The sequence below is a fragment of the Palaemon carinicauda genome, chromosome 21 (assembly GCF_036898095.1).
Source record: "Palaemon carinicauda isolate YSFRI2023 chromosome 21, ASM3689809v2, whole genome shotgun sequence".
In the NCBI taxonomy this organism is placed as follows: domain Eukaryota; kingdom Metazoa; phylum Arthropoda; class Malacostraca; order Decapoda; family Palaemonidae; genus Palaemon; species Palaemon carinicauda.
In genome coordinates this window covers 107,390,774-107,410,773 of record NC_090745.1, presented here as the reverse complement: position 1 = coordinate 107,410,773, position 20,000 = coordinate 107,390,774, and the positions used below count along the sequence as shown (strand labels likewise).

The 20,000-nt window shown below is 32.0% G+C and overlaps 1 protein-coding gene across 1 annotated transcript in view; it reads right to left on the bottom strand.

Annotated features, from left to right (window-relative positions):
* The window catches only part of LOC137615047 (protein amalgam-like), a 512,182-nt gene that overhangs the window by 79,880 nt on the left and 412,302 nt on the right, over positions 1–20,000 (bottom strand). The window contains exon 3 of the mRNA XM_068344680.1: positions 5,156–5,363. Within this exon, the coding sequence (XP_068200781.1) occupies positions 5,156–5,363 (208 nt within the window). The remainder of the gene's footprint in view (positions 1–5,155; positions 5,364–20,000) is intronic.

Here is a 20,000-nt window from a genome sequence, read left to right as displayed (position 1 = left end):
TATATATATACATAGATGCATATATATATATACATATATTTATTAATATATTATATATATATATCTATATATAGATAAAAACACATTTATATATATATATATATATATATACACAAACACATTTACATATATATATATATATATATATATTATATATATATCTATATATATATATATCTATATATATATATATATAGATAAAAACACATTTTTATATATATAAATACATAGATGCATATACAGTATATAAATACACACACACACACACATATATATATATATTTATATATATATATAAAATATTATATACATAAATAGATATCCATATATACATAGATACATACACACCCAACATATATATATAGATATATATATATATATATATATATATATATATATATATATATATATATATATATATATATATACATATATATATATATATACACATATATGTATATTTTTTCCCGGACAAACTCAGCTCTTCCTGTCCCTCAGGTAGGGGAGGCGAAATAGTCATACCGTGTTGAGAAGGGGTGCGTGTGTTTGCATTTTTATCTCAATATATCTAAATATATTGAGAGAATGGAAAATGGCTGTCTGCTAAAGAAGGTGATGAATGCAAGAGTTGATAGGAGAAGTACAAGAGGAAGGCCAAGGTTTGGGTGGATGGATGGTGTGAAGAAAGCTCTGGGTGATAGGAGGATAGATGTGAGAGAGGCAAGAGAGCGTGCTAGAAATAGAAATGAATGGCGGTGATTGTGACGCAGTTCCAGTAGGCCCTGCTGCTTCCTCCGGTGCCTTAGATGACCGCGGAGGTAGCAGCAGTAGGGGATTCAGCATTATGAAGCTTCATCTGGGGTGGAAAATGTGGGAGGTTGGGCTGTGGCACCCTAGCAGTACCAGCTGAACTCGGTTGAGTCCCTTGTTAGGCTGGAGGAACGTAGAGAGTAGAGGTCCCCCTTTTTTGTTTTGTTTCATTTGTTGATGTCGGCTACTCCCCGAAATTGGGGGAAACGCCTTGGTATATGTATGTATGTATCTAGCAGTCACTTTTGAAGGATCGCGTACATCAGTTTATGATAACAGTGATGCCTAATTCTATACATTATCGGCTGAATGTATACAAGAACTGAAACTATTTGGAAACAACGCAAACAATAATAATAAAAAAACGATAATGACAATAATAACGATAATAATAACAGCAGAAAAAATAATAATCGTGATAAAAACAGTAACAAAATGACAGAAATTCCCAGAAAACAATTTACGTAATCAAATTTGAAAACTGGCTTCCTATTCGTCTTTCTTTATAGACTTGGCATCATCTCGAGAGACTAATAAAACCGTGTTAGGGTCCCTGGTATCTTCGTAGCTAAGGAGCAGCGTCCATTAAATTCAAATATATATATATATATATATATATATATATATATATATATATATATATATATATATATATATATATATATATATATATATATATGAATTTATTTCCTTATGTTTATATGTGTGTATTTACATGTACACATACACAAACACACACACACACACACATATATATATATATATATATATATATATATATATATATATATATATATATATATATATATAAACATACGTTCATAAATTCACACACATGCATACATACATACATATGTGTATATATACATACATACATATATATATATATATATATATATATATATATATATATATATATATATATATACATACACAGTATATATGTGTGTGTGTATGTGTGTGTATATCAAGTAAAGAAAGATCTTGCAGCCACGATAACTGTATAAATGTGAAAGCAATCATCGGTTAAGCAGAAACGTAATTGAATATTTAACTTTTTTTTATCTCGACCAACAATATTGGGAGAAGGTATGTGTTTGTGTAAACTCCCGTCATTGTATTAGTATCGCAACCACAAGGTGATAATCTTAATAATATTGATAATAATAATTTTAGTAATGTTAATTTTAATAATACTAATTCTAAGAGTTTCTTGTGCATATCGATGAACTGCTGTAAACCCCCGGCTGAGGCTTGAATGGCTAAAAAAATTTCTAGATTATAACAGGAATGAAAATTATGGAAATTTCTTCACTAACGTATGTAAGATATGTTTTCAGCGATCGAAGGGGGGTTAGAGAATATGGAACGAGATATAAATGAAGCTGGTGAGCAAGGAAGATAGAAACCAAATGGAATATATGGAAATTAAAAAGAAGTAGAAATTCATCTGAAGGAAGAAAGAACCTTGCAAAAGTATTTAACAACACTGAAAAAAACTTGTAATTTTAATCGGAAATTCTCTGTAAAAAAAAAAAAAAAAAAAAAAAATACTGTTCTCGGTAGTAATCCAGTAAAGTACAGGCGACCGTAATTTTTACCCTACTTTGGTGTTATCTTTTACGGGTTGGTGACCGTAATATCACTCCTATAGGTCAACATATCCGTTTTTAAAACGGTAAATGCCTGGCCACATTGATTCCTGGATTTTTTACCGTTTTTACTATAAAATTTTAACAGTAAAGACGAATCATCGACTTGACTGTACCTATACAGGAATGGTAGAATGATACCTACTACATCTGGGGGTACTCTGATTAAAACTGAACAGACCAAAGATTAGAAATGCATAATGACACATACTACGTCTGTGGTTATTCTAATTTAGCCTGAACAGGCCAAAGATTAGAAGTGCATAATGAAACATACTATATCTGGGGTTATTCTGATTAAGACTGAACAGGCCAAGGATTAGAAGTGCATAATGACACAAACTACATTGGGGTTATTCTGATTAAGCCTGAACAGGCCAAGGATTAGAAGTGCATAATGACGCATACTACATTTGGGGTTATTCTGATTAAGCCTGAACAGGCCAAAGATTAGAAGTGCATAATGACACAAACTACATTGGGGTTATTCTGATTAAGCCTGAACAGGCCAAAGATTAGAAGTGCATAATGACACAAACTACATTGGGGTTATTCTGATTAAGCCTGAACAGGCCAAAGATTAGAAGTGCATAATGAGACATACTACATCTGGGGTTATTCTAGGCCAAAGATTAGAAGTGCATAATGACGCATACTACATCTGGGGTTATTCTGATTAAGCCTGAACATTCCAAAGATTAGAAGTGCATAATGACACATATTACATCTGGGGTTATTCTGATTAAGCCTGAACAGGCCTAAGGTTAGAAGTGCACAATGACACATACTGCATCTGGGGTTATTCTGATTAAGCCTGAACAGGCCTAAGGTTAGAAGTGCACAATGACACATACTACATCTGGGGTTATTCTGATTAAGCCTGAACAGGCCAAAGATTAGAAGTGCATAATGACACAAACTACATTGGGGTTATTCTGATTAAGCCTGAACAGGCCAAAGATTAGAAGTGCATAATGAGACATACTACATCTGGGGTTATTCTGATTAAGCCTGAACAGGCCAAAGATTAGAAGTGCATAATGACACAAACTACATTGGGGTTATTCTGATTAAGCCTGAACAGGCCAAAGATTAGAAGTGCATAATGAGACATACTACATTGGGGTTATTCTGATTAAGCCTGAACAGGCCAAAGATTAGAAGTGCATAATGACACATATTACATCTGGGGTTATTCTGATTAAGCCTGAACAGGCCAAAGGTTAGAAGTGCATAATGACACACACTACATCTGGGGTTATTCTGATTAAGCCTGAACAGGCCTAAGGTTAGAAGTGCACAATGACACACACTACATCTGGGGTTATTCTGATTAAGCCTGAACAGGCCTAAGGTTAGAAGTGCACAATGACACATACTGCATCTGGGGTTATTCTGATTAAGCCTGAACAGGCCTAAGGTTAGAAGTGCACAATGACACATACTACATCTGGGGTTATTCTGATTAAGCCTGAACAGGCCTAAGGTTAGAAGTGCACAATGACACATACTGCATCTGGGGTTATTCTGATTAAGCCTGAACAGGCCTAAGGTTAGAAGTGCACAATGACACATACTGCATCTGGGGTTATTCTGATTAAGCCTGAACAGGCCTAAGGTTAGAAGTGCACAATGACACATACTGCATCTGGGGTTATTCTGATTAAGCCTGAACAGGCCAAAGGTTAGAAGTGCATAATGACACACACTACATCTGGGGTTATTCTGATTAAGCCTGAACAGGCCTAAGGTTAGAAGTGCACAATGACACATACTACATCTGGGGTTATTCTGATTAAGCCTGAACAGGCCTAAGGTTAGAAGTGCACAATGACACATACTGCATCTGGGGTTATTCTGATTAAGCCTGAACAGGCCTAAGGTTAGAAGTGCACAATGACACATACTGCATCTGGGGTTATTCTGATTAAGCCTGAACAGGCCTAAGGTTAGAAGTGCACAATGACACATACTACATCTGGGGTTATTCTGATTAAGCCTGAACAGGCCTAAGGTTAGAAGTGCACAATGACACATACTGCATCTGGGGTTATTCTGATTAAGCCTGAACAGGCCTAAGGTTAGAAGTGCACAATGACACATACTGCATCTGGGGTTATTCTGATTAAGCCTGAACAGGCCTAAGGTTAGAAGTGCACAATGACACATACTGCATCTGGGGTTATTCTGATTAAGCCTGAACAGGCCAAAGGTTAGAAGTGCATAATGACACACACTACATCTGGGGTTATTCTGATTAAGCCTGAACAGGCCTAAGGTTAGAAGTGCACAATGACACATACTACATCTGGGGTTATTCTGATTAAGCCTGAACAGGCCTAAGGTTAGAAGTGCACAATGACACATACTGCATCTGGGGTTATTCTGATTAAGCCTGAACAGGCCTAAGGTTAGAAGTGCACAATGACACATACTGCATCTGGGGTTATTCTGATTAAGCCTGAACAGGCCTAAGGTTAGAAGTGCACAATGACACATACTACATCTGGGGTTATTCTGATTAAGCCTGAACAGGCCAAAGATTAGAAATGCATAATGACACATACTACATCTGGGGTTATTCTGTTTAAGTCTGAACAGGCCAAAGATTAGAAGTGCATAATGATACCTACTACATCTGGGGGGTACTCTGATTAAGCCTGAACAGGCCAAGTATTACAAGTGCCACTTACCGACGACTTTGAGGTAGCCTGACTGAGCCTGCATGGGCTTGGTGTTGATTTGACACATGTAATACCCACGATCACTCAGTCTCACTTGCTCTATGTAGAGGAACCAAGTGGTGTTGTCGCTGCTGTGGACTTTGAGTCGGTAGTTTCTGATGATCATCGTGGTGCCGATGGCCAGCAGAGTCTGGGAGTCCTTCGTTACCCATGCAATCTGGTGTAGATGAAGAGAGGAGAAAATATAATCAAAATCAGTGGTTGAATCAATAGAACTTAAAAAAAAAAAAAAAAAAAAAAAAAAAACAGTCGTTTAATCAATAGAACTTCAAAAGATTTGTAGTTGAATCAGTAGAACTTCAAAAAATCTGTAGTTGAATCAATAGAACTTCAAAAAATATCAGTAGTTAAATAAATAAAACTTCAAAAAATATCAGTAGTTGAATCAATAGAACTTCAAAACACCTGTAGTTGAATCAATAGAACTTGAAAAAATCAGTTGTTAAATCAATAGAACTTCAAAAAATTTGTGGTTGACTCAATAGAACTTCAAAAAATCTGTATTTGAATCAACAGAACTTCCAAAAAAATCCGTAGTTGAATCAATAGAACTTCAAAAAATCTGTAGTTGAATCAATAGAACTTCAAAAAATCTGTAGTTGAATCAATAGAAATTAAAAAATCAGTAGTTGAATCAATAGAACTTCAAAAAATCTGTATTTGAATCAATAGAACTTCAAAATATCAGTAGTTGAATCCGTAGAACTTCAAAAAATCAGTAGTTGAATCAGTAGAACTTAAAAAAATCAGTAGTTGAATCAATAGAACTTCAAAAAAATCTGTATTAGAATCAATAGAATTTCAAAATATCAGTAGTTGAATCAGTAGAACTTCAAAAAATGAGTAGTTGAATCAGTAGAATTTCCAAAGTTCAAAGTTGCAGCAAATATTTTTTTTTTATGTTGGACAGGCTGACATAAGTCTTTTTTTTATAGTTATATATGAATTGTTTGTTTTGATGTTATTGTTTTTTTTTTTTTTTTTAATATTTTACTTTAATTTTTCAATACTTCTGATATCGTTTACTCATCTCCTTGTTTCCTTTACTCACTAGGCCATTTTTCCCTGTTGGAGCCCTAGGGCTTATAGTACCTTGCTTTTCAAACTAAGATTGTAGCTTGGCTAGTAATAATAATAATAATAATAATAATAATAATAATAATAATAATAATAATAATAATAATAATAATAATAATGGTCTCTTGCGTGGAAGTTATTGTTCCAAGCGAGTATTTTTAGACAAATAAAAAACTGAATTACAAGCAATAATACTTTTAATATTTCTAATCTAAAAATGAAAAGAAAAACTATACGAGAAATAAAAAAGAAAATAATACATTAAAGAAAGAGAAAAATCGCTAAGATGACAGCTGTTTTCTGAAAATAATTAGGCCAGCATCCTTTGTCATTCTTATATTCATAGAGCAAAATATATTAGTTTCGCTTTTGCTCTGAGAAAAAATAAAGATAATGAACATCTCAGTGATTTCTGCATGAGGCAAAATAAAATTGTTTCTTGCGGGATAATGTTCATAATGAATGGAAGAATAAAAATGAAAAATAAGAAAAATAATCAACTCTATTTTTGGTCAACTGTCACTAAGGGAATCTAGTAAAGAGAGAAACGGCTTAAGATGAAGAAGAGTTAAATATTTAGAGAAAACACATACACAAGCTCTTTAGTGAGATTTTAGTAACTAGAAATAACTAAAATCATAGAATATAAGAATGCAAAGGACAAATTTAAAGGACAAAAAACTTGATTGAAACAAGTTTTTAGACTTAATATGACCTAAATTACGAATAACATTAAATTGAAAAAGAAGTATCCTTTTTTATATCAATTACGAATAACGACATTGAAAAGAAATCATCTTTTTTTATATTAATTTGGATGATTTTTATCTATATTTTTTCTAATTCCATTCTTAAAATAATACCAAGAAAGATCCCTCACACTATTCACGCAGGAATTCTATACGTAAAAAACATTTCGTAAAATAGATGATCGTCCCCGACCGTCCCAATTCAGTTAACATACAATGATTTATATCATTTTTAATATCTTCATTATACTGTATGTATAAAATCTTATATCATACTGAACACTTAAAAAACCGTAATCTTAATCAAGAATTTTCCGTAAAAATATACTGCTCTCAGTCGTATCTCAATAAAATACAGGCGACCGTAATTTTACCATACTTTATTTTTATCTTTTACGGTTTGGTGACCTTAATATCACTCCTTTACGACAATATATCCGTTTTTGAAATGGTAAATGCCTGGAAACATTTATTCCAGGATTTTTACCGTTTTTTACAGCAAATTTTTAACATATCTTATGCATACTATATGAAAATTAAAAATAAAAGTCATATATGCACACATGCATATACCACATACTCGAATTTGGAAATGTTTTGGATATTATATGACATAAAAACAGACCTCTAAAACATCTATACCTTTTAGTCTCATGTGAACCTTTAGAATTCTTTTACTGTTTATGTTTTCCTTATCTCTTATAAACTTCCCTTATGTAAAATCCCAAGCAGTGCCTCTTAAGGACCATTCGTTGCTATTACTATTATTATTATTATTATTATTATTATTATTATTATTATTATTATTATTATCGATACTATTATTATTAGTACAAGCTAAGCACCACCCTAGTTGGGAAAGCAGGATGCTATCAGCCCAAGGGCTCCAACAAGGAAAAATAGCCCAATGAGAAAAGGAAATAAGGAAATAAACAATCTACAAGAAAAGTAATTAACAATTAAAATAAAATATTTTGGGAATAAAAACAATATTAAATTCGACCTTTCATATATATAACACTATAAAAACTTTCAAAAATAATAGAAGAAAAACTAAATACAATGGTGCCCGAGTGTACCCTCAAGCAAGAGAACTTTAACCCAAGACAGTGGAAGACCATGGTACAGAGGCTAAGGCACTACCAAGACTATTTTGCGAAGAGTCTGTGCTGGTGTAAGGACAGCTTCATTTGACTACAACAAACATATCATGATTTTATGCATACCTCAAACCTGGGATATATAGGGATATAGGACTGTGCTGCGCCCCAAATAAGCTTTTAAGATAAAAAAAAAAAAAAAAAAAAAAAAACTAGAGCTTATAATGAATACCTTCAAGTCTGCCATTAAAAGGTTTTGTTTAAGAGCATGCACTGTTAAAATATTTCCGTAATAATAGTAAAAATCCTGGAATAAATGTTGCCAGGCATTTACGTTTCAAAAACGGATATATTGACGTAAAGGAGTCATATTACGGTCACCAACCCGTAGGGTAAGAATTATGGTCGCCTGTATTTTACTGAAATACAGTTCAGAACAGTATGTTTTCAAGGAGAGTTTCCGATTAAAATTACGGTTTTTTTTAACAATGTGGATGAGAGTAAAGTTTAATGACCCAACCTTGTAAAACAAATCAAATATCAAGCTCCAAGCCTTATAATAAATCATATTAACGTCCCAGTCTTGTAAATAATAAATAGGCTTGACTACCCCTAGCAGCAGACGTCAACAGTCTGGAGTAACCCGTAATCAAATGTATTGATACTGGAACAAAAGTTTCCAAACCATTAAATACATTACAGCGCAAATTAGTCGAGGCATTGTAGCATTCCCATACTTCTAAGATGCAAAGAAATATTCACGAATCTCTCACTAATTCACGCATGACTCACTTATTCAGGCATGACCTGTGGAATACTTTCTACGCGGAATCCAGCAGATTCACCACGAAAACAACGAATCCGAGCTATAAATAGAAGTCGCTGAATTTTAGTCCTTTCCAGAGCGAAGTTCAAACACAACTGGAAATGACTGTTACCATATATTTCTGACATTTATTCAAAACAAGTAATCAACGGTAAAATAGATTTGCTTTTATATCTAACACCGCCAATTATAAATTCATGGAAAAATCGTAACATCCAAAAACAACCTCCAAATCCGTAAATATGACCTTTATATTATGTTTTCGGCCACACCGTTTCTCTGTTCTCTCTCTCTCTCTCTCTCTCTCTCTCTCTCTCTCTCTCTCTCTCTCTCTCTCTCTCTCTCTCTCTCTCTCTCTCTCTCTCTCTCTCTACTGTCGCATAATCCTTACACGAACACTCACTAAAATGATATCGACGCCAATGACCTTCGATGTCGGAAAACTCCAAATCAATCAATCAATCACCCTTTGGAAAGTACAACTAACTAGAATGGCCATAAGGAATGAGTGGTACAGTGCTCAGCTATTGTTTACTAGGTCCTTTAATTACGCCTGGCTTACCGCCCACCAAACTCTCAAGCTATATACGGGTAGAATCTACTAAGTTCCAGAAAATGGGAGTACAGTAGCAATATCATTCCAAAATATTTACTAATAAGCAGGAAGGCTGTAGCCTTCTAAAAAAAGCGAATGTTGGAAGAATATTTAGTATGTATATATATGTATATATATATATATATATATATATATATATATATATATATATATATATATATATATATATATATGTATATATTTATTTATATATATAGATACACATACACACACACACACATATATATATATATATATATATATATATATATATATATATACATACATACATATACAGTATATATATATGTGTGTAAATATATATATATATATATATATATATATATATATATATATATATATATATATATATAATGTATATATCATAAAAATGGTAATGTTATAAAAGATTTTTGTTAATTTAGCTGACCAGAAAGATTAACCGACGAATGCAAGCAAAAAGAAAGGTTGACAACAAGATAAACAAACACCACATGAAATTAAAGTAATAAAAGAAAAGCGAAACATTCATTACCACTTTCAAAGTACAATGCATATGAACACGCTTACTGGTTTCTTTTCACGCCGACTACAAAACCTTGAACCAAGAATTTTTTTTTTTTCTCCAAGATTAAAGGTCACGCATGTTCCTTGATACGGAGTCACACACAAGCACGACTTCGATATTGACGAAAATGTTAGCCGGCTACTTGTTGCAAATCTTGGTTAAAAGAAATAAAAAAGTCGTGGGATACCTAAATCGTTTCTGAGTATTACGAAAAGTATTACGAAAATATCAGCCACGGAGTACAGACAAGGTATGAGGACCATAAGTTTAAAAAATGCAAATAAGGAGTTAAATTAATTTAAGAGTTCCCTATTTTTAGCATACTTTGATTTTTTTCCACATATATATATATATATATATATATATATATATATATATATATATATATATATATATATATATATATATATAAACACCTTGAAGAAGATTTCCTTATGAAAGTATTTAATCTAAGCGTATAACATAGAAAAGTTTAAATAAGCTAAAATCATTCGACTTGAAATTTAAGGACCACAGTTATCTTTTAAATTCTCGATGCTTTCTTACCATCTGGTTGTGTTTTCCATTGAAAATCCTCAATCCGAAATGGGAAATCGATGAAAAAAAAAAATCTCCTTTACTTCTCTTGTAGTTTACTTACTTCCTTATTTCCTTTCCTCACTGGGCTATTTTATCCCTGTTGGAGCCATGGGCTCATGACACCCTGCTTTTCCAACTAGGATTCTCGCTGAGCTACTACTACTACTACTACTACTACTACTACTACTAATAATAATAATAATAATAATAATAAAAATGATAATAATAATAATAATAATAATAATAATAATAATAATAGCAATAATAATAATTACAAATTTCGGTTTTAAGCCTTTCAGCAAACAAGTAATCAAAATAAAATGAAAAATAAAACGGGTAATAAAAATTCATGTTTCCGGTAACTGGTACAGTTGGCTTCAAAAATTTCGGTACACAATACTGCTGACTATCTATGGTGACGTGCATCGGAATTCTTGGATGCAAGTGTACCAGAGGATTTTTCTTAAAGGTCACAGCATAATAATAATAATAATAATAATAATAATAATAATAATAATAATAATAATAATAATAGTATTAATGTTTAAAAAATAATAATAATAATAATAATAATAATAATAATAATAATAATAATAATAATAATAATAATAATAATAATAATAATAATAGCAAGCATGAGGTTATAATACAGGAACAGCTGTTTGGAAAACCGTTACTACTTTTAATGTTGAACAGGCTGTCATGTCTCTTTTTATAGTTTATTTATGAAAGATCTATTTTATTGTTGTTACGCTTATTAAAATATGTTATTTTAATTGTTCTTTAATTCTCTTGTAGTTTATTTATTTATTTATTTCCTTTCCTCACTGAGCTATTTTATCCCTGTTGGAGCCCTTGGGCTTATAGCATCTTGCTTTTCCAACTAGGGTTGTAGCTTAGTTAATGATAATAATAATAACAACAATAATAATAATAATAATAATAATATTAATAATAATAATAATAATTAATCCAACCGTCTAGAGCACAATCGGAAACTTTCATTTTACTAATCGGTGAACTAGTTTTTTTTTTTTTTTTTAAATAATAATAATAATAATAATAATAATAATAATAATAATAATAATTTTAATAATAATATTATTATTAATAATAATAATAATAATAATAATAATAATAATAATGATAAAAATAATAATAATTACAATGATAATAATAATAATAAAAAAAAAATAATAATAATAATTAATCCAACAGTCTATAGCACAATCGGAAACTTTCATTTTACTAATCGTTGAACTAGTTTAATTTTTTTTCTTTTAAAGTACAAAGAACGCGATTGGCAAAATAACCAAAATAAAGTTCATTCACGCAATAAAAAAAGTATGTTACATAAATCGGGAACTATCAGGGTTTGAAGATAAATGGCATCAATGATAGATGAAAATGGATGACCTTTTCCGTTGGAAACTCCCACTCTATTGTCAATTCTGAAAGGATGGGAAGTTCACTTCACGAAATACGCAATCTCATTTGGTTGAATTCATGACACTGAATAAGTGTGATGAAAGGAATAAAAAAATGTTCAAGCAAATGTAGATCTCATTAAAGTAAATTCCTATCAAAGTAAGAGTCAAAATAAATTTATTTCTCGTTATGAAGTTACTTTTCGAATTTATTTGATGTTGCTTTTCATCATAAATTCGTTTCTTTCTAGGTTGGGTAAACGGAATAAATGTTCAAGCAAATTGTAAGTCTCATTAAAGTAAATTCGTATCAAAGTGACAGCTTCTAAAGAAATTTATTTCTCGTTATGACGTTACTTTTCTCATTTATTTGGTGTTGCTTATCATCATAAATTCATGTTTCTTTCTAGGTTGGGTGAACGGAATAAAAACTGTTCAAGCAAATTAAAGTCTCATTAAAGTAAATCCCTGTCAAAGTGAGAGTCAAAATGAATTTATTTCTCGTTATAACGTTACTTTTCACATTTATTTGATGTTGCTTATCATCATAAATTCACGTCTCTTTCTAGGTTGGGTGAACGGAATGAAAACTGTTCAAGCAAATGTAAGTCTCATTAAATTAAATTCATATCAAAGTGACAGCGTCTAAAGAGATTCAGTTCTCGTTATGACATTACTTTTCGAATTTATTTGATGTTGCTTATCATCACAAATTCATCTTTCTTCCATTCACGTTTCTTTCAGTGATAAGATACTCAAAACTTCATCAAAAGTTGGCTCCTGGCACATGGTGATCCATTCCAGTTAAATCAAGGCCTATAATGTTTTCTCTCAGAGCCTTCAAGTTCCTTTATATGGCTTCACAAATGGTCGTTGGTCCGGGAGCTAATAACGGTGTCAAGCATTCATTGCATGAAAAACCCACCCAAAAACTGAACAAACCCAAAGCTGATTAAATAAAAAGATTTATACAAATGTTTTGAAATTATTATCATTAACAGATTTATTCGAGCAGCATATGTTCTATTCATTTGCTGTATGGAATTAATATGTTCAATATCACAACAATATTAGCAAAGCTATATCAGCATAAGAAATCACTCAATTAGGCAATAACAGCTTCTTAGGTAAATGTCTGAAGGAATGGCGGGGTTCTTGAACGTAACAAATACTGGGAAACTAACCATTAAAATCTTCGAGTATTTCTGGTTCTAAGACTTGGTAGTAACACAAACATTCGACAAAATACAATTGCTAACATTATTCTCATATCGTTCTCCTGGACTGTTCTACTCCATGTAAAACAATACTTTTTGATCTTTCAAAAATACAAAATAATCTACAGAATTGCACTCATTATCCGTGGCTGAATCTCCTCCCTCGTATCTGAAGCAATTTCATAGAAAGGGCGCAAAGCGCCATGGCATTTCTATCATAAACTGAAAATCGCCACAAATAATGACATTTCGATACAACTCTGATAATAATGTCACAAACTATCGATTTACGAGAAATGAAATAACATATAGTAAATAAGTCAGTTGGTGTTCACCCACACAAAGAAAAAAAAAATATACGAAATTGAGGATTTTTCTGGATTAAGGTCATCAGTGCACGCTCCCAGAGGAGCGGTGTATCGAAGCCCTATCTGTCAATCTCTTTGAAACATTGACCATTATTATGGGAGATTGACATTTGCTTGCGGCGACCACGGGTCAAAACTGAGCTCCCAGCTAGATGCAAGATCGAATATTCCGCTGCCAATTTATTATTCATTATAATTGTCCTCAAGGGATTCGGGCGAAGAGTGGTACTCAATAATAATCTGAAACCCTCTCTCTGTGTCTATTTCTTTCTCTAGCTTCCCACATTCCCCAGCTCCATAGGTGAATACGCCAGTAAGGGGGAACTTAATGAAATATCTTATATTGATAGGAGATGGACTTTCCATAGGCTCTATCCGTAAATAATGAAAATTTCTATCATCATCTGACCGTCTGTGGCAAAAGTTTTTTTTTTTCCGGGTTCTTACATAGTGACATATACCTGGGAAGTAATAAGCATTTATTCTTTTCGTGTGTACAAAGAAAGATGTATACAGTGCACATTCACACACACACACACACACACACACACACATATATATATATATATATACACACACACACATATATATATATATATATATATATATATATATATATATATATATATATATATATATATATATACATATATACACACATATACATATAAATATATATCTACATACATATATATATGCATATATATATACATATACATATATATGTATATATATGTATATATATATATATTATATATATATATATATATATATATATATAAAATGTTTGTGTACACACAACGTATATATGAACAAGCGTGTGCACACGAATGTGTATGGATACATATGTGACCTTGTGTTTGTTTATGGACGTTCACATATGTAGCTATCATGAAATCATGAAGTATATAAGTATTCAAAGTCTTACAAATGAGATGATATTCTCGAAACTAAAATTACAATTCCTTTGGAGCAAAGAATCCCTGTGTTGAAAATCCTCTGCTGTTCCCAAACTCTTACAAGTTTACAGGAAATTATCTAGTCTTGCTTTCACCCTAAGTTTACTTCTTTTCTGTTGAATATTCGGTTTATGATGTTGCAAAGTTTTAACTTGAATTTTCCTCTTGAATTTTCCTTAGTTTTCGAAAAAGTCTGCCAATATCAGTTTCGAAAGATTGGTCTTATTTTTTCATCGTTACCAAGAGACTTCTGATAAATTAGAGACTTAGAGCAATTGACGAAAATTTCAAAACGTTATTGTAACGAATATATAAAAAGGGTATTCGTATATCATACATTATTCTACATTTTCATTGAACTGCAGAAAATTTTGTGAAAACGTATAAAGTTTATTACAAATACAGCATACTTAAAAATCTTCAAGTGCACAATTTCCCTATTAGGAGTAACCTAATCTCCAGCTAAATAAATATAAGAAACCTAGATCAATATCATTTTGTTTCTAAATAAATTTATGAAACCTACATCAACATAATTTTGTTACTATATTTTTTTGTCTTTCATTTTCCATGAACGATAGAGCGTTCCAAAATCCTTCACAAGAATTCCCCTCCCCTAAAAAAATAAAATTCTAGAAAGTCCCGGAAGCAGGACTAAACCGAAACTCGTTTGCAGCCGCGCAATGGGTTGCCAAGAACAGTAAACACCTGACGTCATAATGGCTCGAGTGACGTCACAATGGCCTCTGTATATGCAAATGGCATTAGCGGGCGGGTTTTTTTTCACGGGTGGTTTAATTTCGCGCCCTGCCTAATGTTCGTCATCGGATTTGCTGGCTGTTTTAGAAGCCGCGAGCAGCAAGAGACTGCCATGTACTTGTCGACGAAGTTGCATGAAAATGCCGGCTTAATGACGCGCTCTTGATTGAAGACGGTGTTTCATCAAGAGGCCTTAATGAAATGAATTTCCTTTGCCGCCAAAAAGCACAAGAATCTATTGCTTTTGCGGGAAAGAACGAACTGATGAATAACATTAGCCATCACGAGTGAGGGAGCAGGAATCATTTTATCTTTTTCAAGTATGCTAACGACTGTACTCGGCGAATTCACTTTTGCTATGAACTTACATGGTCAGGATAATCACTTTCGTGTTATGATAAAGTTTTGGAGGAAAATTAAAACTGGATAAGAAAAAAAAAACATGCATTATAAAACGAATTTATAAAGACAAAATACCCAGATTCTTTTAATTAAAAAAATATTTTCTAGTATAGATTAACACCTACTGTAAATTACTAATGCTCTGAAACGTGTCCATGATTTCAAAGTAATGAAAGGAAGAGTAAATATAACAGTAAATACAATATACAGATGTGCATATAAGGAAATTATTTAATCAGATGATCCTACCATTATTAATTCACGTATCGGAAACTTGAATTCTTACTAAAGCCTTAGAAAGAATAATAAGGGATACGAGAGCAAACTAGAGTAGAAGATATTCTAACATGGAAAAAAAAAAAAAAAAAAAACACACACGTGGACACGACATATAATAAGAAAGACAGATATTAGATGGGCATTAGGAATACCAGAATGGGTCCCTATAGATTGAGAAAAAAAAAAAAAAAAAAAAAAAAAAAAAAACCAGGGTAAGGAAGAGAAGACGATGGATTGACGAGCTTAGACGGTTTGCCGATAAAAATTGACATAAAAAGACCATAAACAGACGCAATTGGAAGGACCAACGTATGGAACTTCGAAGGTTCTAATTTGCTGAAGATGCTTTTTATTGAGAAGGTTGACTCAAACCGAACTCCATAGTTTATTTGTTAACTATTTAACAATCATGGTTAACTATACTGATCTGTCTTGTCTTTTATATCATAATAATCCTTTTCTTTATTTTGTCAGTCCTTTTCTGCACTGTCCTGTTTTCTTTACTTGGGTCTTTGAACTTTAAGCACTCTGCTTTTCTAACTAAGGATAAGGCTTGGCTTCTTATAATATATATACTTAATTATACATTTGTATAGAAAACAGTATATATATATACATTTATACATATAAATTTATATATATATATATATATATATATATATATATATATATATATATATATACACAAAGGCACATACGTATATATATATATATATATATATATATATATATATATATATATATATATATATATATATATATATATATATATATATATATATATATATATATAGATATACACTATAGAAATGTACTGTATATATACTGTTTTATATACACATTTATAATTAAGTATATATATTATAAGAAGCCAAGCCTTATCCCTAGTTAGAAAAGCAGAATGCTTCGAGTTCAAAGACCCAATTAGGGAAAGCAGGACAGTGCAGAAAAGGACCGACAAAATAAAGAAAAATATTATTATGATATAAAAGACAAGACAGATCAGGATTGTATTTTATATATATATATATATATATATATATATATATATATATATATATATATATATATATTTATATATATGTATATTATGTAGGTTTATATATATAAACACACACACACACACATATATATATATATATATATATATATATATATATATATGTATATATGGATAAATATCAGCACAACATCGTGTTCAAATAGAAATAAATATCTACCTCATACTTGGGATCGAACGCTAGCCCCTTCTAATGAAAGGCCAGGTCGAAACCAATCAGGTCTCTCGTGGCATGGTTGGTTTCGACCTGGCCTTTCATTAGAAGGGGCTAGCGTTCGATCCCAAGTATGAGGTAGAAATTTATATATATATATATATATATATATATATATATATATATATATATATATATATATATATATATATATAATTCCAAGTAAATGAAAACAGAAATATTAGTTCACACTTCATACACGAAAAAAAAAGTACGTATAAGACTACACGTATGAATTCACGTTATAAGCGTACAGTAAAGGCCTAAAAACATTATTGCTCAAAGGAATTTACGCAATTCAATAAAATCCCATAAAATGAAAGCACTTCAGTGAAAGACCATATCAGAATGAGATATGAGAAGCAAGAAAAAAAAATGGAAAAAGGGACTACTTTGAGCGTTCCAGAAACCAAAGAAAAAATTTACATAAAGAAAAAAAGTACAATTACAAACTAATTCTTTTGTATTTCTTGATGTAAGAACATCACAGAAACTGTATAGGCCGATGGAAGTGGCAACCCGAAAGGAATTATCCTACTTTAGGCATAGAAAAGGAAAGACTCAGAAGTCAGGAGGATGAGTCTAATAAGGTTTAGACTTTAGACCTACAGCCAGGGCGTTGACCTCCCATAAAATGAAGCCTACTGTTTATTTCTAATACAAAAGTTGAAAAATATTGTTTTAACGAAGAATTACAATCATTGGCTTTAAAAGTTTTTTCATTTTGGTGATTAAAAGCTGAAAGTCTTATGGCAGTTGAATGATACAGCTGCAATAGTAACAGCAATTACACGTACAATAGATTCTTAAAATTATGCGAAAAATATACAAAATAATATATAAAAAAAGAACAAAATATACATATATACATTACAGTATTTCAAAGGCAAAGCTCAGATGTCAAATCATCCCAGTAGCAGTGACAACGAGGGAGGCTGCAAGCAGAAAAGGCACAAACATCTATCATGCACAAAACTGCGCTCTGGAGAGAACGGCTTCATCTTCCCGGAAACACGCGTGGCAGCGAGCGCGCGCACGCGCGAGTGCGCCTAACTCTGCCAAACACTTAGACCAATTGGAAAGATCGAGGCCCCATCTTTTACGCAAACAAAAATGATAACCTCAGGAGCCTGCTACGTACCTCTCAACAAATGCTTAACCTTTTGAGAATTTAACCCGCGGGCAGACGGGCCCCCACGCTAGCCTTGGGACCCTTTACTGCCATTCAGGAGCGTTAGCATCAGGGTCGTAAAAATACAAGAAAATTTCCCCATGGACATCTAGCAAGGAGCAACCTAATATATAGCAATTGCCTCCTTTGTCTAGCTGTCTGTCTATCTGTCTACATCTAAAAATTAAATTTTCTTTTACCTCACCTCTCTCTCTCTCTCTCTCTCTCTCTCTCTCTCTCTCTCTCTCTCTCTCTCTCTCTCTCTCTCTCTCTCTCTCTCTCCATAGCTCTAAAGCCGTTTCTCAGTGAGGCAAAGGGAATTTATGGTCAAGAGAAATAGCTACTTCTCTGCGTCTGGAATTCTCGTTTTCTTTGCGGGCAAAGAAAACGGAACTGGAAAAGGAAAGACGCCCAAATAAAATTGGCGCATTCGGAAGGGAATAGAATGCCACGCAATCTGGAAGATATGAATGCTAAGATTCATGAACATGAGAATATGATTAATATGTGATAACATTATCAAGACGGCAGTGACATATGAGTTTTCATATCATATACTCTCTTGCAAATTGATATTATTATTATTATTATTATTATTATTATTATTATTATTATTATTATTATTATTATTATTATTATTATTACTGGCAAAGCTACAACCCGAGTTGGAAAAGCAGGATGCTATATATAGCCCAGGGGCTCCAACAGGAAAATAGTCCAGCAAGGAAAGATAGAGAGGAAAAGTAAAATATTTTAAGAACAGTAACAACATTAAAATAAATATCTCCTATATAGAATATAAAATATTTAAGAAAACAAGAGGAAAAGAAAAGAGTAGTGTGCCCGAGTGGACCCTCAAGCAGTGGAAGACCATGGTATAGAGGCAATGGCATTACCCAAGACTAGAGAACAATGGTTTGATTTTGGAGTGTCCTTCTCCTAGAAGAGCTGCTTACCATAGCTAAAGAGTCTCTTCTCCCCTTACCAAGAGGAAAGTGACCACTGAACAGATTTATTTCCTGTGTTACCATTTTATATGTAGTCCACATACTATGAACAATTTCTAGAGGCTCATGATAAATTTACGTGTTTCTTTTGCTGCAATCACAAGGAAATCTATAGTTATGAATTTCGCTGAGACTTATAAAGCATACACAGACTCTTATGACATCTAAATACAAGAATAAATAACGCATGAAGTCAAACAGTATGCACAAATCAGTGTTGATATAACAAGTAGGATCAATTCACCTTGGTAGACACAGATACGCCTGCAAGGTACATAAAAAATCACATATTCATAATCTCAGTCTCAAACATTTGTATATACTCGGATAACACATGAACATAACTTCTGTCTCGAACACTTGTATATACTCAAATAACTTAAACTTCATGTTAAACGAAAAAAAATATTGATAACAATTAAAACCAGCAAAGCTTT